We start from the raw sequence: 24,820 nt of genomic DNA on the forward strand, positions 1-24,820 counted from the left end.
AAAAAAAAAACAAACACAAAAACAAAACAACAACAACAAAAATCCCTCCAAACCGCAACAAACCTCCCTTTCTCGCCCTCCCGTCTCCCCCTCCCCTTTATTTTCGTTCTTTTTTTTTTTTTCCCGCCTGCCCATCCCGCACATGGCACCTCCCGCCGCGCCCCCGCTCCCGCCGCCCCGCGCCCCGCGCAGCCCGCGATGCCGCGGCCCCCCGCCGCCTCCTCCTCCTCCTCCTCCTCCTCCTCCGGCCCCGCACCGCCGCCCCGCAGCCCCTCCGCCGGCCCTTGCCTGCCGCTCCGCAGCCGCCCGGGATGCGGGGTCGGTACCACGGTCCCGGTCCCGGTTCCCCGCTCGCTGCCGGCGCGGGGACCGCGCGTGGGTTGCGCGGTGGGTTGGGGGTGGGGGGGGGGGGGGAGGGGGGGGGGGGGGTGGGGGGGGGGGCGCGCGCCCCTCGCGGCGGGGGGGGCCGGAGGGGCTGGGTTGGGAGGAGGAGGAGGGGGAAGGGGAAGAGGAGGAGTAGGAGTGCGTAGGAGGTGGGGGAGTCGGTGTGTGGTGCACGCCGCACTCCCAGCACAAAAGCCCAGGGAAAGAAACTCTTGGAAAGCTGGGAGCGAACCGTGGGCCGGGCAGGAGCAGGTCGAACCGTCCCCTGGCTGTTCGTCTCCACTGGATACATTTTGCGACTGCGAAGGAATTAAATCCGATTTTCTCTCTCTTTTTTTTTTTTTTTCCCCCCCTACCCCCAGGATTTTTTTTTTCATTTTTTCTTTTTGAGAGCGAGAGGGAAGGCAGAGCCGCGCTTCTCCCCCCTCTTTTCACGCGCTCGATCTTTTTATTTTTATTTTTGTTTCCCTTGGGGATAGAGGTGCACGCGAGGAAGAAAAAAAAAAAGTAAAGGACTATGTTTGCTTCGTGGCTGACTTTCGCCGTGCTCTGGGGAACTTTCTGTGCAGGTAAGAGCCTTTCGGCGTGTTTACCTCCCACTCGGACTCTCGGTCGCGTCTCCAAATGCAGAATTGAATGGGCCGTGCGGCTATTTGCAGCCACCCTCCACAGCAGAGCAGAGCACCCGAGCTGGGGAATCCCCCCACCGCTGCCATCGGCTTAATTTCCTTTATTATTATTATTATTATTTTGCTTTCCATCGCCTCGCCCTCCCTCTCCGTTTTCTCCCTGCTCGCAGGACAAGCCTTCCCCGTGCTGCTTTTTGTTCCCTCCAGGCAGCCTGTGGGAATTCATGACAATGTAAACACGGCGCGATCTCGAGGAAACTTTGTAAAAATGGGCATTTACTTCTGGGCTGGGGCGTGTGGGGGGAAAGCCGAGGAAGTTGCGTGGGTGTAGAAGTTGGGAGCAGCGGGAGGAGACCTGGGGATCGCTCCGGAATGGTGCAGGGTCTCTCAGGTAATGGCCATGTGTGCGCCCCGCTCCTGCCGGGCTGCGGTTGTGTAACGCGGGGTGGGGGGTTGTGGGGGACACCCCTCCGCCCCGAGGGCACCCTCTGGTTCCCCATCAGCCCCACGGGGCGCCGCGGTCCCGTAGGGGTTGGCACGGAACGAGCCTTTTGGGGCTGGCTGGCGCCGCTGGGAGCTGGGAGAAAGTTGGGAAAAAGGGGATGTGCGGGGCAGGGGGTGCCTGGGGGAGCATCCCTCGGGAGGAGGCTTCTGAGGCGGAGGGTGTTTGTTTTGTATGTTCTTCATCCCGTTTATTTTACGGACGTGGGTTGGTCCCCAAACTTCACCTCCAACCTGCGGGGTGCGCGTTGTGCCGAGGGACGCGGGTGGAAGTTCACCCACAGCCCGGACACGGCCGTGGGAGCAGGAGGAGGCACTCGGAGCAGCGCTTCGGGAGGAGGGGAGGGGTCTCCATGGGGTGCCCCATCCCGCAGCCCTCGGGAGGGGGGGGGCGGGGAAGGGGTCAGACCCCCTGTGCTCCCCCCAGCACTGAAAACGCGGGCACGCTGGAAATCCCCGCACTCCCCTCTTACCTCTTTTTAATTTTTGATTCTGTTATTATTATTTTTCCTATTCCTTTTTTATTATCGCTGCATATCCCTCAGGGGAAACAGGGGCGGCAGCAATTTTGCCCCCTCCCTTACCTGGTCACCACGACACCCCGGGGCTGAGCTCGCAGCCCCCCGCCCCGGCGCTGGGCAGTGACTTGTTACGGTCCCTCCATCTCCCGGCCCGGGGATGGGGGGGCACGGGAGGGTGACGAGAAAAGAAGGAGGGGGGCTCTTTGCGTCCGGGGGTTCCCGGGGGCAGGGTGCGGGAGGCAGCGATGCTGTAGCAGTGCCCCGCTCCGCGATGGGCAGCCGGGGAGTTCCCGGCGGCTTTTTGCCATCGCGGCTTCCTTATATCGCAAAGCGGGTGGGGGTAGGGAGGGGGGGGGTTCCCCGCGTGTGCGTGTCCGTGTCCCCTGCCCCGGGGAAGGCGCTGACCGCCGGGGCCGGGGCGCGGAGCCGGCCCCGGGGCGCTCCTGCAGCCGGGGCTTCCTTTGTTCCGAGTGCCCATTAAATATGCGCTGCCACCGCCTGCCTCTGCCATTACCGACAGTGCCAGCGCTTCATTATTTATTTATTTATTTATTTTTTAAGTCACACCGAAAGTGTGTGTGTGTGTGTGAGTGGCAATAAAAAGGGAGCGGGCAATAAAAATTAAAAAAAAAAAATTAAAAATAATGTGTTGGTGAGCAAAGCCTGCTCGGGGTTTTTTTATCTGATCGCTGGGACACTTGTACGCAGCTTTGTTTCCATGTGTTGGGAAGGGGGTTGTGCGGGTTTGTATTTACCTACTCTCCAGTGCCGAGGAGAGTAGGTATTTTGGAAGGAGCAGGCGAGGGGGGGTGTGTATGTGCCAGCAACATTCCTGGTGCTCGGCGTTGCTCTCATCACAACAGCTCTCCTGGCTGGAAAATTCTATTATGTACATAAAGGAGATTTATGGTCATTGTATTTTCTTTCCATATATCTTGGAATCCTTTTATCTCGGGTGATTCAATAAAAGGAGATGGCTTCCGGATTTTTTGGTTTTGTTTTGGGTATGGCGTTAGGTTTTTGTTTGGCTTGGGTTTGGTTTTTAACCTGATCCCATGGCTCTGTGCATACAGTGGTTGAAACCTAAGTTGGAGGAAAAAAAGCAATTGCTTTAAGAAAAATGAACCCTGAAAGCTTCTTAAATGTATCATGTTATGAAAAGGATAATCTGACAGGGCATACCTATGCTGACTTTTTCTCCCCCTGAAAATACAATAAAGAAACCCTAGAAAATTAGTATAATTCTGTTTATTTGAAAATGTCCTCTTGAATCATTAAATCAGTGCATTAGCAATTCTGTAAATCCCTCTCTCTCTTTTAAAGCCTTTCTGTCCTTCTTCTGATATTTATGAGTGTTTATCAGCGTGATCTTCATTGTCCAGTTTTAACTAAAGCTGTTCAGTCAAAAAAAAAAAAAAAGAAGAAAACAAAGCTCAGATACCCAAAGTTGGAATGTGTTGTTGGGATTCAGACCACTGGGCTTTGCTTGAAGTATATCTTTTGTGTGTGTACATGTTAGGGCTCTGCAAAAGTGGTGGGCTTTTCGAAAATCGCTTGACCTCCATTGTTGGTGCTTCTCATCGCTACCTTGGCTGACTGTAACAAAGCAAGCACGGGCTGCTGTTCTTTAAAAAAAAAATCTGTTATGCTTTTTTTTTTTTTTTTTGAGTACTGAGGATTCATTGAGGAAAACATTATGTTCATTTTTAGCCCTTTGTTTGCAAATTCTCTGCAGCCCAAATGTTCAGAAATCATGTTTTAATCGATGAGCTTGGGAAAATACAGAAGGTGTAAAAGGAGTTGTCTTGCAGAATGCATTGCTAACATGTTTTCCGAGCCATTACATTACTTTTATTTTGGTGCAAGTTTAAGTAATGCCATGCAGCAGTGAATTGTGCTGCAAATGGATCTGGTCTCCTCTTTCACTGTCTTCTATTTATCCTCTTGTGCTTGAGAAAGGGAATAAAACTGGCTTCATTAGCCTGCTAATTAAACACAATGAAGTGCGTGGCCCAAGGTTAATGGCAATGGCCTTTAAAAACACAAAACTCTTGAACAGGTGTTTGGGATATATTTTTTTTTAATCGGCCATCAAATCTAGATAATTATACTACTGCGATAACCATTGTCAGAGTTCTGTGGAGAAGAAAATGCTATGTTTGAGGTGCCAGTGAGCAGTGTATTATTTTTAGTGACATTATTTATAAACATCTCTCCAGGTCCTGCACAGCCTGTGGTTTAACTCTCCCCTTCTCCCCGCTCTCCATTTCGAAGCATCTTCTTCATCTTTCCTTTGGTTGTTTGTTTTTGTTTTTGTTTTTTTTTTCCTGAATCAGGCAGGGTTAAAAATTCTGTATCCCTGCACCACTGTGAGGGTCTAACCTGAGCCTGGGGAGTTAACTAAAGTATTTACACACTGAAATTTCTGCCATTTCTCGTGCCTTTGGGCAGCCCGTGCAGGCTGCGAGGCTCCTGCTCGCTCGATGCGACAGGAAGAAGCAGCCAATTAAAGCGGAGGGCTCGCACTGCCCGCGTTCGAGCTGTCACCAGCCTCCTGTCCACTCTGCTCTCCATCAGCTAAAACACGCTTGTCAGGTTTTTTTGTGCTTTACATGATGCAACAGTTGTGGACCTCCCCTGCTGACTCTGAATAGATCGTAGAGAAGAAAGAGATGGGCCAGCCTCACTCTTTTTTCCTTCCTTTTTTTTTGTTGTTTTTGTTTTGTGGTTTTGTTTTGTCTGCTTTTTGTTTGTTTTTTCTGTTTTGTTTTTATTCTTTCCCTCCCGCCATTTTCCCCCACCCCCATGCATGCACTCCTTGCTTTGCAGATCACCCCAGAAGGATTTCCTGGCTTTTTCCAGTTCTGGGAAGCAGGACAAGTGCACAGTTTGGGACGGAAGAGAAGTTCCAAGAGGCACATCTTTTGGAACTTGTGTAATGGGATGATGGGGCCAGCTCAGGAATCCCACTACTGTGGTTTGCATCATTCCTGTCCGTGGGGTGGGTCACTCTGCAGAAGTGTTGCAGGTGTAAAAGGAACCAAGGGATGTATCTTTATCAAGAGCAAAAGAGGTGAGTGACAAGAGAGGGTTTGAGGTTGGGCACCTGTCAAAGGTGTGCTTGTTGCTCTACCCACATGGTGCCTGTTCCTAGAAAGCCGGGAACACCTTTGAAATTAAATAAGCAGAAGTCAAAGTTACTCCATGTTTGGGGCCTTGTAGTGTAATGTGCTTTGGGTGTCATGTTGCAGGACCTGCTTTTAGAAGCATTTCTAAAATTCAGTGTTAAGAGTAGCTGACCTTGTGGAGCTGCAGTAGAATAGTCAGAATTAAATGGGATTTTAGGAACCCTGGATCTTTGAAGCCCAACAAAATATAACAACCTTCTACCAAACACACCCAGGACAGTAGTCTAAAAGTTATGAAAGTGACTTGGTAACCCCCTGCTTCTGGTTGTGCAAGGCCAAGGCAAGGTAAGACCCTGGATGCCCCTTCTCCAGAGAGTACCACACCCAGTGCTGGGCACGGCCCCTCCTTATGGTGCCTCCTGTCAGTTGCCTGGAAATCTGTGTCTCCAGCCCTGTCAGCTAGCGCTGGAAAACTGTTCTTGTACTTTGGGAAGGGTGAAAGTAGGGGAGAGAACCTGTTAGAGTTCAGTGGTGATCTAGACCCAACTGAAAGCCCTCACCGGCTCTTACCCTCAGCTTTGGCAACTGGAGAACTGCTCATGTGCTGAGAAAGTCTTGCAAAGGCAACTTGGGTTGGTCAGTACCTGCTGTAGAGTTGGTTTTCTCTTTCTGCTGGACTGTGAGGAGTGGTGTCAAAAAGGCATGTGGCAGCTTTTTCCAGGTTCCTCAGACAGCTGTGGGCAGGGATGCAGGCAGCGAGGTGCTGTGCCTTGGCAGTACTGCAGCACCCGGGCTCCAGCGCTCTCTCTGTAACAAAACCTTGTGGGAAGTTGGGAAATGGGAACTGCAGAGTGTAATCTCTGCTTTAAAGAGGTGTTGTCTTTCTCTTTTATCCCTCCTTGGCCTTTGATTTTAAAACTAGCAGGGGAGTGTGATTTTCCTGCCTGGCCAATAGCGCTGCCTGGATCTGAATTATTCAGTGTAGCACTTGGCATTCTGCACCCTGTTCCCACTTAAGCTCTTTTTCGCCTGTTCCTTCATGTGGAGATTTTCACATCAGTGAAATTGGATGTGTTTAAGAGAGGTGTTTGTGGCCGAAGCATTCACCAGTATAAGCTCTACTCTTCCCCTTGCCTTTCCCCTCCATTAACCATTGAGGATCAACAAATATCTAATCTCTTCTCTTCATTATTACTTCATTCTGAAATAATTTTGTATCTCATTAGTCATTTGTTCCTTTAAGGTATACTGGAAAAATATACATCACTCCTCCCCCCCCCCCAATCTCCCTTGTAAGTTTTCTTGGAGCCACTGTAGTCAGAGGGGCAGAGAAGTAAATTAAAGATGAAACACTCTGCCTGCGTTCTGCACACACAGCACATTTTATGCTTAGATTTGAATATAACTGTTGGTCTTTTTCACCAATTTCATGTTCTTTTCTCTCTGTCATCTTCCTCCTTTACTACAGTATAGCTTCAATTCAAACGAAAAGTTAAGAGCAGCAATTGTCAGTGTACACTGTAAAATAATAATAATATGCTTCCCCCTAGCACATAAGTGCCTCTTATTTTGCCAGTATTTGAGTCTCACTTTGATTAGGCTATTGCACGTGGCATTGGTCCATCATGATACTTAAGAAAAAAATCTGTTACTGGTGTCTAGGTGCCTCGGAAAAATACGGCTCCTCTTTTGCAGAGCGCTATTTGTGATGAGAGAAGGTACCTGCCCCAAAAACACTGAGCACAGGTACCAACTGTGAGAAAATGATACTGTCTGCAAGGGCTCCCTGCTGCATCATCATGAAGTGGCTCATGCAAGGTCACATCAATATTTTGTACCTATACTAATAAAATAATCCACGTGAGGAAGTATTTCTGTATGGGGTGAAGTCAGGCTTTAATCTGGTAATGTGCTCTGTCCACCTTATGTGTTTTTTAATTTGATGACTGTGCTGGAGGTGGTTGGTGTGTTTTTGTTCTTGGGAAGATCCTTTTCTCTTGGGTTGGGGTGCACACAAGCAGGGACTGGCTCATGCAGCCAGGTGTGTATAAAGAAACACAGAGGAAGGAGCAGCCTGTTTGTGCCTGGCTGGAGGAAGATGCGAATGACCTGGTTCTCATTAATAATTCTGCAATTTCCAGCTTGGTGTGTTGTTTCACTGCAGATTCAATTTGGGACCTTAAGGGAGCTCTGCAGGCAGGAGGCTGCTCAGAGGAGAGCATGGGCCTGGGTGCAGGCAGGGTTGGGTGCAGGACAAGAAGCAGCCTGAGCTTAAAACACCTTTTTTTACCTCGCTGATGGGTTTGGGAAGCAGGGATGTATTAAGCAGCTGAAATGAGCCTTTGAAAATGTTTGCACAGGAGCTGTTAGAAGTAAAACTTGTATCTGTGGATGTTTCATCCTATTCCTATAGTGCATAATTTATGGGTTGTAATAAAAGTTTACAAGGTATTCCCTGGCGAGAGTGACATCTCTGAGATCTTGCAAGTCAGTGGCAGGGCAAGGACATCACTCCCCATCCTCTTCGGTCCATGATTGGTGCTCTTACCACCACATTATCCTTTTTTGTCCACCTTGAATTAAATTTGCTGGGAAAAATAGAATGTTCTGGTAGTTTTATTAAGCCAGAGGTGTCATTTTGTTTTCTTTCTCCTCTCTCAGTCTCAGTTACGTATCCGTATAGGAGCGCCTCTTCTTTAAATGAAGGGAATAAAGCGTGTTCATGAAAAGATGCAGTGCTTTACAGTCTGAGGGACATTAATTTTCATCGAAGGGGATACTCATACAAATTTAGATGTGGGTTTTGAACTGCGCTCTTTATGTCTAATATGTACCCTTGTGTGACGATGGAAGGGGAAAAAGGTGCTCGTGGGAGCACAGAGGGCGAGTTAATCCTCCTCCAGTAAATCTGGAAATGGAAGGTATTGCTGTTTGTTTTATAGAGAAATAAACAAAAACTGGAAGAAATGGGCGTGTCTCTGGTGCTTTTCGGACCAACCCAAAATCCAAGACCTGTGCTGAATGAGTCCCAAACCACAGTGGCAAAGGTTGTAATTTTAAAAATTCCATAGTAGCTGACACTGTAGCATCTTAGGTGCTGTGATTGCCTCTACCTTTTTTTAATTTTTTTTTTTTTTTTTTATTTAAAGCTTTTTCCCATTTTAGAACTTGCTTTCTAACTGGTAGCAGAAGTTTAAAATTTCTGTGTGGTGCCAATAGTGCTAATGTAATGCTTCTTCCTAATTTATTGCTCCAAGGTGTGAGATGATAAGCCTTTGAGTGGATGAGAGGGATAAAGTTAGCTCCATTTATGCCTGATCTATCAAATGGTCAATCTAGGTGGCTAACCCTTCTTTCCTCTGACATTAGCCATTTAAAAATGCTTCGTGTAATGTGTGCAACTCTTAAAATTTGGCTTTTAGGAATATTTTGCTTATACATAATTTACCTCTACAGACGGTTTTGAATTCCTGAGGAGGGAGGAATGCCACCATGGGTCCGTAGTGGAGAAATGTTCAATCAAACCCTTGTCTCCTTTTTGTGACTTTTTAAAAGCGTTTCAGAAAATGGGACTGTTTCAGGCTTTTTAAGCCCTTTTAGTGCTGCTCTCAGGTTTTCAGTCTCTGGGTCGCTTCTGCGGGCTGGAGGCTGTTGCTACAGTTTGTCTGAGCTGTCTGAAAACTCCCCTCTCCGGTTGCTCTGTTTGCCATCGATACTTTCTTTCTCTAGGAAAGGAGGGCATTTAAGCTTTGCACAGTTGGTGTTCAGGCCTTTTTCTGAGGCAGCAAGCTGAGCTTTGCAATATGAAAGCTGTGAGGAGACAGTGGTACTGGTCTTGGAAGAGCCGATGAGCTTTGTAGGCGCTCAAGTGCGAGTACGCATTGGCTTCGCTTCAGACCTGTACATTTCCACACGGATTTACAGGAGTCCCTGTACTAAGCAGAGGGAAACTGCAGTTGACTGGAGATGCAGCTGCTCAGCAAAGTGCAGATTTGTGGTTATGCTGCTTGTAGCCTTGTCCTGGCACGTTGACTTTTGGGACAACCAAGCCTTGGCAATGCAACCTTCAGGCATGTGGGTCACTTGTTTCTCCGAGTCTTTATGTTTTATCTGCTCAGTATGGCGACTGAAACACAGTGGGATTTGTATTGCCACTGTAGTTCCTGACAGTAGTTAATGGGTTAAGAATGCTAATTCCCCTGTATACATGCAGGCTGAGAAACTCAGTTAGTTGTCCTTGGGTTTTTGTGGCAGGAATATCCAGTTACAGGCCAGCAGGCGGCTATTGGGCAGCTCTTGGGTGCACTAAAGTTTGAACTCATAATCCTTTGCTTTCACGTGCACCCACAGATTATCAGGTACTTTTGTTTCTATAGGAGAGTCTCTGTTAAAGCACATTCCTACATCCTGGGTAAGACATTTTCCCAAATACCTGTTGCAGTTGTGCTGGAAAACACTCACCTGCTCAGCTCCTAAAAAATGAGTTTGGGTGGTGGCAATGGGCACCAGTGCTCACGCACCTGCAGCAGGTTCCAGCTGTGAAATTTCTGTTTACATAAGAAGCCTGGGATGCATAAAAGCTCAGCACAACTTGATTGAGAAGAGCAGGATGGTGCATTTGGTGCTTGGTGCTGCCTTACTGGGTTGTCAGCTCTTTCTGCCCGTGTCCATGGTGTGGAGTTGTGAGTGCCCAGCTCTGGTGTGGACCCTCAGGTGGGAATGCTCTCATGGGGTATGCTGTGCCACTGAACTGCCTCATGCATGCTCCTTGGCTTCCTTCGAAACATTTCAAAGACAAATGCCCTTAAAAAGAAAACCAAACCCCCAAAACACCCCCTTCCCCCAAAAAAACCCCAAACACACAGAAAAAAAAAATCAAAAAAACCCCCAGGAATAAAAAACTCATGGCAAGGAACATTTTTATCTGATTGCTGTTATTTTTCTGCCTCACTTAGACATACTTTAGTCCCCTCCTCAGGCTCCTGGAACACCTTGAAGTGAAAGCATGAAGCGGGGGCCTATGGATCAGCAGGCACAGTTATAGCAAGAAATTCCTGTGTAGATTTTTATCACCTTTTAGAGTGTTTGAAGCAACACAGTGGCCCTCCAGTCCCAATTTCCAGGCTTTTTTATGCATGTGATAAAGAAAAGCAGCTGCTGACGGAGCCTTTAAAGAGCACAGTTGCTGTCACTGGCCATCTCCTCTTGTGGGTCCAGCTTGGTGGCACAAAGCTCATTCAGCTTGAATTTTGATGGATGCAAAAAGAAAAAAGGAATGGAAAAAAAAATCAACCCACTGAATGTATTGTCCCCAGGGCTGTTGCCTCCTGATGCCCTGACACTGTGCCTGTTCACATCAGCTGGAGTTTGGCCGGATGTGCCCATTTCTGGGGAGTATTTTAACATTTATATTATACCTTAGATAACTGTGGAAGTCTTTTACAGCTAATTTTTATTGCTATAGATAATTTTCTGTAGATACATAACTTCTGCTGTCGTCTAGTGGGACAGAGTTAGTGCTGCTAAAAGCAAACATGAGAAACTTGGCTTTTTTTTTTTTTTTTTTATTGGTAATAGAATTTCCTTTCCCTGCAATCCTGTACCGATCGGCCATTTATTATGTAACAGCTAAAAGAAGCCCTTCCAAGGTAACTGTAATCCTCAGAGGTAAATGAGACCACTCCTACCCTGTTAGGTAAGAGAGATGCAAGTGCATGTGGCTGGGTAACTGTGTCTGTAGGCTCCTTCTCAATGAATCGCTGATGAAAGAAGAAACCCTGGGCTAGGGACGCACCGTTCCCACAGCCTGTACTCCAGAATCGCCCCGTTGACATCCCCCGTGCTTTTTGTGCACAGAAACGATTTTGAAATAGCTAATGTGCAAAACTTTGAAGTGTGGTACGACAAAATAAAGTTGGCTAAAAATAGGTCTGAATATGAAAGTCGAGCGAAAACTCGGAGTGGGGGGGGGAGCTGAGGGTCATTTTACAGGCATTGTTGATAGAGTTTCAGGGTCCCGAGGAGGGAAGATGAATGTCTTTCTGTTATAGTAACAGCTGCTCTCTGTCCATCGGGATCTAGTGTTTGCCGATCCAACTCATAATAATTAAACAAAAGAGTTATTTCATAGCAGCCTTGGTGGAGGATTTATGTTGGAATTTTATCTCTCTCCATTTAGACTTTTCTTCGTCTATTAAAGAAAACTGTCAAGTTAACCTCTCACCTGGACTGGGGCTCACCTCCCATCAGATCCATTACAACTGAGAGGAAGCCATCTGTTGGCTGGGTGTTCAGAGCTATATTAATATAAAAAATAAAATAAAATCATTAAGTTTCTCTAATGCACTTATTCTTTGCGAGCTTTTCAGGGTTTTTGTGTCCTGAATCCCTGAGCAGTTGGGTGATTTTGGGGGGTCGTTAGTAGCTTCTTAGTATGGCCATGCAATGGAACATGCAGATTTCTTTTCTTCTTTCCTTTTAATTTTTAGTGAAATCTCCCCATTTTGAGAGCTAACAGGTCTCTTATGTGAACAAGCAAATAGCCCCAAAGGAGTCCCAGATGGAAAGTGTAGCAGCATTTTGGGAATGGATCTACATTGTGGGGCTTTATTCCAATGTAGTTAACTCTGCAAAACCCCCTGGTGTGGGTCAGTCTTGGAGGCAGAGAGGTCCAGAGCAAGGCAAACCTTCATTACTTGGTACCTTCTCATGTAGTCAGACACAACTTTTAAGAGAATCTGGGGTTACGTCCACCTCTTTGCAAATCGCTCTTACCATTTTCGGTCATTTCCCTCTGCCCCCGTGGAGGTTTTCCAGAAGATTTCATCTGGAAATAAGCTGTTTTTTAACTTATCTTCATAAGAGTGGCACAGCTTTTTTTAAAAAGGCACTGAAGCTACCATTTCTTCAAGATCACAGGCTTGAATTTATCCAGTGCTGAAGCACCACAACTACCTGAAGACCAGAGCAGGATCCTTTTCCAGGTCTTAATGGAATCCATGATTCCATGTAGCTTCCTTTTGAACCTTGTCTGTTAATTTAATGCCATTTACCCTTCTCCAAAGGCGAGTAGGCCCAGTTGGATGGTAAGGTTAAAACCTGAACTGCGCTATGTTTATATTAATAATTTCCACTGGTGAAATATGGATCTGAGACTTTCCTCATTCATTTAAACCTCATAGTTAATAGGCAATAGTGGAAATGTACCATGTACATGATTATTGCAGTGACCTGATTTCACATGCACTTCTGATCTGACTTCTGTTAAAAAAAAAAAAAAAGAGAAAAAAGAAAAAAATGAAAGAATTATATATAAAATTGATTTTGGGAGCCCTGGGAAGGAGAAGGAAACCATTTATTTCAACCCCCAAATTCCTTTGAGCTGTAGAAACATTGTCAAAGTAATTGTAGCCTTTTCAATTTTTTCCTGTGTAGATTTCTTTCTGTGTAGTCTTGGAAAAACTGTGCTCTGTTGATGGATGTCACTGTTTTTTTACTTGTGACAAATATCTCCCAAGGTATTGTTTGACTGATGTAAAATTGGTTCATGTGTAAAATTCTAGCTTTTCATGAATACTTTATCATTAATATGTGTTTGCCAGGTTCTTCTGGATTAAGGTGTTATACCTTTAGTGGTTTGCTGCGGGATATCATCTTAATCATTTTTGCTGTAATTTAATCATCTTAATTAAAACTGCATTGAATTGTGGAAAGTAATTTGGGTCTGGAGAGCAGTGGGTTTTGTATTTGTATTTTTTTTTTGTCTCGTTAGAAGATGGTAATGGTCTTGGCAAGGTTCTGCTAAAAATTAGCACAATGTACAAAAACTCATGTTGCCAAGTTAGTACAGTATTTCTCCAGCTAATTGTGGCCTTGAAGGGTATAATATAAAAGGTCATCTTTGTTAGTGAACTGCAGGCTTCTCCTGTGAGACAGAAATCCATGTCCTTATCAAGGATGAAATCTTGGCTCCTTGGTTACACAATTGAGCTTTGCTATAATTTGGACATCATTAGGCTCTTTATTAAAGCAGTGGAAGACTTTAATCAATCTTGGTGCTTTGCTTTCTTAAATGTACTTCTGTATCCGAGTTTGTGTTACGGTTTCCTTTTCTTTTCCTGCTTCACGAACTACATGAAGGAGAAGGGTCTGAAAATGAGATGGGATGTTAAGTTTCTGGTTTCCTCTTTTTGGGGTGTTCTTTGCCCAGAAGGTTCCCGTTTGTGACAGTGATTATGAGAGCTGGGAAGTTCAACCTCCTCATCATCTTGTGCTAAGAAGCAGGATGAGACATTCTGGAAAGAGCAGCTGCTGGGTTTGGTTTGTGCTCTTAAACATTGAAAAAATATATGAAACTTCACGAACCCAAAGTTTATTAGTGGTTGGCATTACTTTTTCTTTAAACCCAAACAAAAGAGTTTTAATTGCTTTTTTGGGGGAAAAAAACCTTCAACCCAAGTTGGATTTCTGTTTCTGTGGCACATGGTCACAGAGCAGAATTGTGGGGGAAAGAAAGAGGTTTATATTGTTCTTTTATCCCCTTTTTGTGTTCTGGAATTTGTTTTCATTGGGATGTTGGCACTCCCGGGAACGTATTTTTGTGGCTCTGACTTGTGCATTGTAAAACATAGCCAGTGCTTGCCATTTCTTTGTTTGATTGCTATTCCTTTTACCAGCAGATATTTTTCTAGCTGGATAGATAAATGGATCTTCCGTAGTTACTGGCAGTTAGATCTGATTTTGCACAGCTATAAAAGTTAGATTTGTGCTTTAGCAGAGCTTCCTTCTCAAGGTTTTGGATGGTTTTCCATCACCTATATTTGGATGGATCATGTGCTGGGAGTACCTGTGTCCTTGAGACACTCACCAGCACAAGAAACACTTCCAGAGGCAGGAACAGCAGTATGGAATCATCACTGTAGAGGATTGTCTTCTATAATATCCTTGCCAACTTCACTTTCATGCATCTTGAAGATGATAAGCTGAGAGTACCAGCCTGGTGGGATGTGAAAGTGCTGTTATTTGCATGCACAGATGCAGAGAGACTGCTCTATGGGAGCAGTGCTTGGACCCTTGGTGATGTTTGAGAAATTCAAAGTCTGTGGTCCCTGAACCCCAAAGACAGGGGATTATATGTGGAGCTCTAGATCACTTCAGCATTCCCATGCAGGGAGGTAGAGACCTACAGTTGTTATTATTTTAATAATAAATACCTTCACCTTAAGCACAGATGATGTGACAACCACCGCCTAGTTTTGCAGTTGGTTGGTGCACGGGCTGTGGCTCTGCTCAGATGTTAAGCCTTTAAAAACAAGTGAAAACTGGAAAAGAGATTGTGTTGTGCTTGAAGATGGAGAAAGCTCTATCCAGGAACTTCTGGTATCCAGCAACTTTCTTTTCAGGAGTCCCTCTTTTCCCTGAATCTGCTTACCAACAGCTCCCAACCTCATACTGGTGCCACCACTGGCAGCTCCTCACTGTGTGGTGCATGCTGAGGTGCTCAGTGGCATTTGAAATGAGTTGAGCACCACCTCATTTACAACCCCCCAGCTGATACTTCCCAGTTTCTGCCTAATGGGTACAAGTGCTCTTCAGGAGCTCTCCCCTGGATTCACTGGTTCATGGAAAAATTTGCTCTGTGAGCAATTAGGAGAACTGAACATTTCTGCTCTGAAGGGCTGAGCTTCCTTAGGCTGCGAGTTTTTAGTGAGAGCTTTAGGTTATGAAAGTGTCATCATCTCATTACTGTTCCTTACTGTGTGGCATCCTGTTGGTCTAAGGTAGTTTAACTGTTTCCAGCGTAAATTGAATGCTGCTTTCAGTATTTATAAACTCTACGACTTAAAACAAACCAAACCTGCAGTTGCAGCCATAGCAGCGGGGCTGAAGACAAGGAGTTGTCTCTAAGGAATGTAGTCTATTATAGGTTGGGTGTAAATCAACCTCTGACTTTGGGTATTGGGAGGAAAATTTCCTTGGGGATAGTAATCCAGAGTAAGCCTCCTATAAATCTGCTTGGATCTTCTCCTGAAACATGTAGAGGTACTGGAGAGCTGATTATGGATGTAGAGCATGGACTTGGGAGTGTGAAATACTACTGCTCCTTCCCTTCCATCACCATGCTGGACAGACAGGCCCAAGAAGCAGATTGTTTTCAGTGTGTTAGAAGTGATGAGTTCATTGTCCTGTTCTCTCCCTCCCTCCCAGTAAAACCTGCAGACTTGGCGTCAGATAGAGGGAATTGAAGGCAGACAGCAACAAATGTAACAGGGTTGGTTTTATTTGTTTCCTGGGGTTTCAGATGCAAGAATGCACCTTGATCACGTTTTTGTGCTTTTCTGTATTTCTTTTTCCATTCCTTGAAGGCCAGAAAATATTTTTCTTTAAATGAAAAGTGATGTTTTACATCTTCTAAATGTCCCTGAGGGATGTGCCTGTAACAGCAAAAATCCAATTCTTCACTTGGTAGCAAGAAATCCTGGGAAGGAAGAACAGGGCAGGAACCCATGCCACTGTATCTGCAGGGACAGGTTGGCTCTCTCCAGCTGGACAGTGGTAGCATTTGTCATTGCTCACTTTCTTCGAACAAAGGATGTTTTTGTCTTTTTCTGGTACCTCTCTGTTGCCATGGGCTCTCTTAGTGCTGCAGGTTAAGGTACCGCTCAAAGGATGGGTTATGTCAGAGTTCTGGTCCTTTGGGGGCTTTCCATGAAGAGCAGCATGTGATTGATCCCCCTGAGCAACTTGCAGTTGGTGAAATGTTCCCAGGAAAGGTAAATTTTATAGAACATTCCTATGTCAGCTCTAAAATGTCATCCCTACCCTGTGCTAGAACACCACCAGTGATTAAGGCAGCTCTGTTCACTTTGGTTGCCTGGTGGGTTCATTGGCCCTCAGATCCACAAGGCTGCAGGATCAGGTACCTCCTATAAGATGCTGGACTTGGCCCTGCGTCATGTTGGTCACCTCTTCTTCATCTCTGTGTCCTTCCTGCTTTGCACAGTGCCCAAATGTGGTGTTTGCAGGAGGTTTCTCCTAATGGGAAACATGGCCAGTAGCAAGTGGTGCATGGGCTCGGTGTATGGGTTTTTATTAACTCTTCTCTCTCTTTTTTTTTTTTTTTTGGTTGTGCTCTCTCCACCTTTCTTTCTCTTTACAAGAAATTGTCTGTTCCGGCTTCAGTAAATGTTTCCTCATTTATCAGGACAAAAGCAGCTGAACCTAGTGGCTTTTTTTGTTTGTGTGCGTGCAGGGATTTTGCCAGGGTGTTTTTATGGGTGCTGCTGCTGAGCTTGTCAGCAGTGCTGGGCAGGAAATCCAGGCTCCAGTATAGATTAGATATCTTTACAGATTTTTATCTCCAGTTTACTGGGCAGGGTAGCCTGAACTCGGTGTTCATAGTTCAGTAGAGGAGAAGGCTGTAACCACCACTCACATGCCAACCAACCTCTAATCCTGCCTGCCAGGAGAGGAGAGGGGTGATGGGGACTGTGGATAGGGACCCTCCTGCAGCATCTCCATCACTGGGAAGGTTGTCCTGCTGTGATGATCCTATTGATCCATCTCTATTTGCAATGAACTCTTCCCCTCCCCAAGTGTTTGTTACTCCTCACAGCTGGAGGAGCCTAACTGGAACTCGAGAAACCTGTCCCTGCCCTCTCCCCATCGAGGATACAATCCTCTCTATTGCCCAGAGACATTGTGGATGCCCCATCCCTGGAAGTCTTCAAGGCCAGGTTGGAAGAGGCTTGGAGCAACCTGATCTAGTGGAAGGTGTCCCTTCCTGTGATGAGGAGGGGTTGAAACCAGATGACCTATAAGGTCCCTTCCAACCCGAACCATTTGAGGATTCTCTGCCTCACTTGTTGGAGTCCCAGGGACAATTTACCATTAGTCATTAGTCCTTAAAACCCTCCCTGATAAGGGCTTTTAATTTATCTGTCTCCCAAGTGGCTGTTTGGGGGTGTATGCTTGCAATGCTTTACACTTGTTTCTTTTCCTGCTCCTTCTCTTCCGAGGGCCCTGGAGGGCGACTGAACCAAACCCTCTGGCAGGAGCATCCCCTGCCCCAGGCTCAGCTCCTGTTCTGAGCATGACCACGCTTGCCACATTTTTGTGCAAGGTCTGGGCAGTACCTGCTGTGATTCGATCCATTTTGGCTGTAATTTAAGGATGTTACAGGGTCCTCTTGCGTGTGTGGGCAGTGACACTCATCCCTCCCCCATCCCCTGCGGTATCTGGGACGCTGTTATCTGCAGGCAGCTCTGTTGTCTGGGGGAGGATGAGCTGTCAGGAGTTAGATCCCAAACAGACAGCAGGTAACTGGACTGAATTAAACTGGGAATGCCCTATTAAACCTCTTCTCCCTCCCCTCACATCTTTGGAAATGTCTTTTATCTGGACAGTAAATTAAATTATAGTTGTTGATGTGGCTTCAAAGAAGCTGCAAGAATGAGTTGACAGGAGCTCCTGAGAGAGGTCTTCCAAGAAAGCTTCCTCTTAGTAAAATATTATGGCTTTTTTATTTCCCTTTCTACCCTAATTTTTAAAAGTTAGAATAGAAATAATAATTCTGTGTTTTCAACTTTTGTGATACATTTCCAAATAAATAGAAGTCCTATAAATGTCTTAGAGTATTATCTTTTCTTGCAGCCTTCACTGTAAAAATATTTAGTGAGGTTTCCCTGACTTAAAGTCTTGTGGTCAGCACCGTGAATGTAATGGTTTTGTTTAGGTGGGTTTTTTTTAATGGCACTTAGAAAAAAAAACCCAAATCAAAACAAAGCAAGAAACTCCTCATTGCTTGGAAATACTTGTTTCCTTGGCTTTCTGGTATTTCTTTACCATATATGAACCTGAAAAGGAAAAGCAGCAGTTCCTTTCTGTTGTCAAAGCTGAGCTAGCAGTGGAAAATGAGTTTTTAAAATAATACTGCAGTTAAGTAGCACACAAAGGTTCTTTAAAATAGATAACACGTAAAAGGGACAGTTTTGTGGTTTGGTTTTGGTTTTGTTGTTTGGGTTTTTTTGGGGGAGGGGAGGAAGTGTTGGTTTTTGTTTGTGGGGTTTTTTTTCCATTTTGTTTTGTTTAATTAGCCCAGTTTTGGAGCTGTAGAGGGTCCAGTTCCCAGGGAAGAGAAGGAAGGGGAACATGGACCATTAACACAATTTAGAGAGGAAGGAGTGGGGTAACAGGAAGATTTAGAGGAAGAGAGACAAGACTGCCTGTCAGCGCTTCCTTTCATTGCTCCCATTATTTTTTTACTTGTCCTCCTCTTCTGCCACTGGATCTTGATGTCCCATGACATAATGCTGCTGATGGGTGTTGAGGGATGGAAAACCTCTCCTCTGAGTCTGTTTATCCCGTTGCTAAACCCATCCAGTTGAAAGCATGCTGGCTTTCATCTGTGGGGACTGGACAAAGGGCACTTGGGCACGTGGGGGTGTGGGAAGGTGGTGGCACATGCTGGGGTGTGGACATACCTGGGGACTGGCCTGCAAAGGGGTTATCACAGGTTCCCTGGGATGTGAATTAGTGATTATCAAGTAATGGGGAGATGTTCCTGAGCGTTCTCAGCCCTGGTGCCCTGTTGAATTTCTCATAGAGACATTGATGTTTGTTGTCAGATGTGTAGCTAAAAACATACATGAGCACTGGGGCATTTGTGGGTACTAGAGCATCCTTGGAAACCCCTGGTGTTTAGGAAATACAGGGGGAAAAATACCAACTTGAATGTTATTTAAGTGTCTCAGGCTGGTATGTTTTTATGAGATGTAGCTACCTAAACTTTTACTACTTCCCTCTCTGTAAAGGCATGAGGCTCAACCCTCTTGTGAACTGTTGGTGGCATTTAGCCAGGGCTGGATGCCGTGGCTGACGCTGACACAGATCAGGTTTTGGTGCAAGAGATGGACTTCCTGGAAGCCACTGATGAACTAATTCCCCTTATTTGTCAGTAAAAGTACAAACTTTGTAAATCTTGCCCCTGTGTTGGCCAAGAAAAGACAAAACCCAGTTGGGGAGAGTTTCTGTAACCGGGATATTACTCCAAAACCCAGCAGTGGTTTCTTGTTTCTTGCCTGCCAAAGCACATTGCAACTTCTCCTCCTCAAGTGGTTGCGGTTGCTGACGCAAATATTTTTCAAGTAAAAGATCGTCTTTTCTGCGAAACACGAAAGTTGCTGTGTGTGTGTGCGCAAACCTTTCATCTGCGAGGGGAATAACGTAACCTGTGTCCTTCCAGGCTTCACCTCAGTTGATCTGTACCACACGTCCTTCCAGGTAAGCTGGGTAAGTGGCTCGTAGTCAGGGCAGGGGAAGAGAAATCCCATTTGAGGCTGACTTGATGCAATGTGACATTTTGCTTATTTGAAAAGAGGAGGTTTGGAGTGGGAGTGGTGGGGCTAGTTCAGGATTGTTGTAGACCCTTACAGTGTATGAACCTTCAGGGTGAATTATAGCCATATAAAATGAGGGGTTTTTCACTCTGTGGTAGAGACTTATTCTTCCATGGATATCATAAGTTTGGTTGGATCCTTGACGTGTTTAACACCTCACTTGGAGCATGTTGAAACACTGTTGTATACCTAAACATGTACATCCATTATGTCAAATGGAAGCCTCCTTAATTACCTCTCTGCTTAGGTTTTATGGATGATGTGGTACATGTTCCCTAGTTGGAAGTGGGGCCAATAGGTTCTTGCTCTCTCTTCACCCTTCCATCTTGGAGCAGCTGCAAGTTTGCAGTGTGCTTCCAAGATCAAGGAGTTCCTAGTGCAGCCTGCCTGCACTCTGGCAGATGCAGTCCCTCTCTTAGGAAGCATTCAGCCAGAGGTTACAGAAAATAAAGCACTTCTCCATACTGTAATATTTTTGGTTTTAAATTTTTATAAGCATGGGTAGGACTTTTCAACTGCTGCTCTGCTTGCCTTTTTTTTTTTTTTATTTTTTTATTTTGGTGAAACAAAGCTTTGAGGCATTGTGATACTTTCGGTTGACTTTGTGAAGGTGAGGTTGAGGGTTTCTTGAACTGGCCTTCCAGCTTTCCCTGACTGTACAGTTTGGAGTGTGCCATCAGCAGACAGCAGATACGAGTGGTCACGCCTTGGCACAGGAACCGTTATGTGCCCTGCCCTTATTCCAAGCTGCTGATGCTTGGACTGGCAGAACAGGTGCAGCCACTGCATAGATGTTTGAGGCAGTGAAAAGCCTGTAGCTGGGAATAGAAATAACTGAAAGATCATGTTTTTCTCTGTTTCACTGACATATGTGATGTCTCCAGGAGGAAAGGCAGTGACTTCTCTGTTCGTCTCGTCTCTCCCAACATCCAGCAGCTGGGCTGGTGAGCTGGCTGCTCCTTTGTCCCATCCACACCCCTCTTGGTGCACCAGTGTGCTGGGCTGGGGTTGCATTTAATATCATGCTCTCTGCTGGGTGCAACCAGAGTGGGAATAGCCAGAAGAAAGATCTGATGGTCCCTGTCCCACGGGGACACAGGGAGGGGAGCTCTGCATCCGCTAACGAACCGGGCGCTCTGCCGTTACGTTTCCTGCCCACGTCCCCTTCTACAGTTGCATCTCATCCAACATTCCTGATTCTCCTTGGCCCAGCACTCATCTCTGTGATACCCTGCTGGGTGCTCTTTCAAACACACTGTAATCCAGACGTTGGCTCCATGTGGTCTACGGGCCACCGGCCAGGCTGTGGGACAGGAACTGCACTCAAAGGCGAGGTCCCGGCTGCCACGGGAGCAGGTGGACTGCTGCCGTGGCCTTGGAGACATCCACACAGCCATCCCACCCTGGGTGGACATCAGGGCCAAAGGGTTGTGAGGACGTGGAGTTGGGGGCACGAGGGGTGCAGCAGGAAGGTGAAAGACATCTGGGGATCCTCAGGGGAATCATCCCAGGAGAACAAGAGGATTTGCATGCATTTGGACAATGCACATAGTGACTCTCTTATACCCCTCATTTCCAGGTAGCGGTGTGTGTTTTGGAGAGGCGGTCAGGATTTTCCTTCTTAGTAGGAACTGCTTTGGGTGAAAATCCCTGCATGGAAGAGCTGCTGTTGTGCTGATAGGATCACGTTTGAGAGTGCCATCTAATGTGAAATCACAGCTGAATCAAGACTTGCATCTTTTCTTTTTTTTTTTTTTTTGGTTTTGTTTGCATTCCTAAAAATCATCCAGACACTTTCTCCTCTTTAAAAGCAGCAGTGCTCAAACCTCTCCAGCTACCGTTATGAAATGAGTGAGTTATTCTAGCTAAATTGAGTAGATTGGACTGGAAACACTTCTGGAAATACTGTGCAGGTTGTGGACCAGCTGCTGGCAAAACCAGCCACGGTTTCATACACAGTGGGTCCTAAAAAAGAAATGATACTTTGCTATAGTGATTTTTTCCCCCCCTTTTTATTCTGCAACAAGCACAATCCTGGACTTTCTAATTAAAATTTGAGTTGTGCCAGCACTGGGAGAGGGCTGTAAGTCTGCAGCATGAAAAGGTAGTTGTTTCTTTCGTGATGGTTGCTTTCTGTGCCTCCATCAGGCGGTTGGTGACCTGAGACAACACCACGTGTGAGGGGACAGAGTGGAGGGAACTGCTTTTCATCTGATAGCAGAGTTTTCCTTGCTTTTCCACCCCCTCGATGAGGTCACTCTTCTCTACTGCACTCAACCAGTGGCCCAGCAGCAGAGGGAGTAAAGGAAAAGTTTGCAGTAATTGAGATAACTCTGCAGAGCATCCAGTGGGGAGCAGAAGGGGTCCACTGGGGACAGGTACACGCGTGCTGATCCTAATCCAGGTTGGCACTTGTGAGCATCTCAGTTTCCTCTGGTGATCTCCCTACGTCTGCCTCAGTCTAATGCTCTCAGGCCCAATTCAGTTTCTCAGAAATTTTCTGCCTTCCCAAGAGTATATCTGAACTCTTTTTTGAGGGCTGTGGTGGTGCATGAAGGCTCCCCAGCCTCCTTCCCTGCCCGAGCAGCAGGGGCAGGTGCACTGGGCTGGATGAGGACAGAGCACAGAGCAGCCTCAGTGGCTTTTGAGTTAGTTTTCTTTTGGATGTGTAGTCAAAAATCCTCCCACCAGCAACTCCCATCTTTCTCTGGGAAGAATATTATCATGGAGATATAAAATGTTTTATAGATGGAGTGAGTCAAATTCTTCAGCCTGCTGCTGGTGTTCTTGTTCCTGAAGTATATGACCTTTTTGACTCCCTTCTTAAATGTTTCTCCTTTCCAGTTTGAATCACGTCTTAATCCATCACACAGACAGGAATTTTGTTTTTGTTTTTTTGCTTGTTGTCTGCTCTCAGGTATCCATCCAGGTCAGCTAGAGCCAGCTACTCCATCCTGCCTGTGCAGTAGCAGCAAAGTCCAGTCACAGCCTTGCCACCGCTGCTTCTGTGAGCTACCACTAGTTACTGAATGAATCCAGCTTTAATGCTGTGCTCTCAGGGATATTTAGCTATTTAGATAGGGCCACAAAGATGATTAGAGGAATGGAACACCTCTCCTATAGAGAAAGTCTGAGACAGTTGGGATTGTTCAGCCTGGAGAAGGTTCTAGGGTGGCTTTATTGCAGCCTTCCAGTACCTCAAGAGGGGCTACAAGAAATCTGGAGAGGGATTGTTTACAAGGGTGTGTAGTGATAGGACAAGGGGGAATGGCTTCAAGATGAAAGAGAGTAGGTTGAAATTGGATACTGGGAAGAAATTCTTCAGTGTGAGGATGATGAGGCACTAGGACAGTTGCCCAGAGAAGGCCAAGCTGGATGGGGCTTTGAGTGACCTGGTCTAGTGGAAGGTGGCCCTGCCCATAGAAAGAGGATTGGAACTAGATGATCGTTTAAGTCCCTTCCAACCCAAATCATTCTAGTATACCATGATATTTGAACATAAAAGGGACCTTTTCCCTAACCTCCTAAAGGAGAAGTCCCTAAATGCTTTGAAGTGTTGTATTAAAGAGTCTGCAACTTGCTCCAACCAGTTGAGCAAGAGGGTGACAGAACTGGGAAGATGCTACTGGTTACAACCCATCTGCTGCTGAGTTACTAAAGAAGTTTTGATGCCTTAGAGTCAAAACTTGAATCAGTCTTAACTGGAATTAGTCTTTGTAGATTGAGATGTTCCTGCTTTGCTCTTAAAAAACCTCTCTGTCACTCTACAGAGAACCTTGGAAGCAATACAGGAGAAACCACTTCCTCCAGCTCCTCGCAGTCTGTCTTGGCCAAAGACTTGCTTCCATTTTGATGCACTTTAGCAGAAGCAGGATACTCAGGAGTGTTGGCAGTTCATTTCTTGTTGCAGAGTAGCAGCTGTACGGTGCAGATTCCCACAGCTGACTCTGCAGCATCAAACTAAGATTTTGAAGTGTTGCCTGTGGTCCAAGAACGTGTGGCTTTACACAACGGCTTTAAACTAGGCCATGCTCTGATTTTGGGGAAGACCAGTTGATGTGGAGCTGTCACCAGCATCTGAGTTGGCGTGTTGTAGCGGGAAGAGAAGTGACTGCATCTTCCCTCCTCTGCTGTAAATTTTGCTGGAGATGGAACACACTGTTCATGATGACATGGTTATGTGACCTCCTGGGACCTCTCTTAATTGTGGTGAGAACTTCCCTGCTTTGCCTTTCTGATGATTTTAGAGTGGTAGAACTATCATGCAATTGATCCCTTGTGATAAAAATAAATTTTTGGAGGAAATTTTGCTCCTTAGCTGCTTTATCTTAACTTACGTTGTAACTTGAATGAAAACACCCATTTCATCCTGCTGTGCACAGGGTCAGAGACCCTGCATACCTTATCTGGAACCCAAAGGCACTCGGCAAACTCCACGGGGAGCTTTACTTGTATGTACTTGGGACTGTGGTATGCTGATACACTGCTTTAAAATGGCATTTGCACTGTGGCTGGGGCTTTTTGCTGGGGACTCCACGTGCTTTGGAAAGCACTGCTCTGCTCTAGGCAGGAAAACAAGGATCTGAGGGGGCTCAAATTGCTGTGATTGGCCTCGGAAATCCTCTGCCTGGCTGTGTTGAGTGAGAGACTTGCTCTTGGCATCGGTGGGGAGGGATTTCACCCTTTGGAAATGTTTCAGAAGCGTGAAATGCTGTCCCTCCCAGTGTGCCGACCCCGCTGGGCAGAATTTTTCCCCTGCTCCCCTCTCGCCAGGGTAACTTTTTATACCTGCTAAAATTTTCCCTGTGTTTTTCAAATTTGCATTATCAGCACAAATTACTTTCCCTTCTCTTTTGGTTGTAAAAACCCATTTTGAATGGCGGGTCTGCTTTCCGAGGAGGAGTTATTTAAGCGCAGTAGGTCATCAGTGTATCACACATATTACGGCCATGCCTTGGCATTTGTTTTGGGTTTGTAATCCAACACCCAGCTGCTTCAGCCTCAGACTCCAGGCAGCTATTTAGTGGTTCAGCTAGTGTTGAGGAATGCATTGTGGTGCTGTTTACTTCATTATGTGCAAGGCTTATATGGAGTACAGTGAGGTTCAGTTAAAAAAACAACAACAAAACAGGACCAAAGCTGAAAACCAGGGCTATGAAATAGGCTTAGTATAGATGTTAACCCAAGTCAGGGTAGAGGGACCCAACAGAGAAAATTTGGGTTATATTCTGCAGTCATTGCAAGCATTCTTGCTGATGAAA

At 45.9% G+C, this 24,820-nt stretch overlaps 1 protein-coding gene across 2 annotated transcripts in view; it reads left to right on the forward strand.

Annotated features, from left to right (window-relative positions):
• The window catches only part of ACVR2B (activin A receptor type 2B), a 122,441-nt gene that overhangs the window by 13,713 nt on the left and 83,908 nt on the right, over positions 1-24,820 (forward strand). The window contains exon 3 of one of the 2 annotated variants that reach the window (XM_027648361.1): positions 881-953. In XM_027648361.1, coding sequence (XP_027504162.1) covers positions 902-953 — 52 coding nt within the window. In that variant the 5' untranslated portion in view covers positions 881-901. Of the gene's footprint in view, positions 1-573; positions 954-24,820 lie in introns of those variants that run through there. The other variant, XM_027648360.1, reaches the window with a different exon arrangement.

The sequence above is a fragment of the Corapipo altera genome, unplaced genomic scaffold (assembly GCF_003945725.1).
Source record: "Corapipo altera isolate COAL_440 unplaced genomic scaffold, ASM394572v1 47, whole genome shotgun sequence".
Classification (NCBI taxonomy): domain Eukaryota; kingdom Metazoa; phylum Chordata; class Aves; order Passeriformes; family Pipridae; genus Corapipo; species Corapipo altera.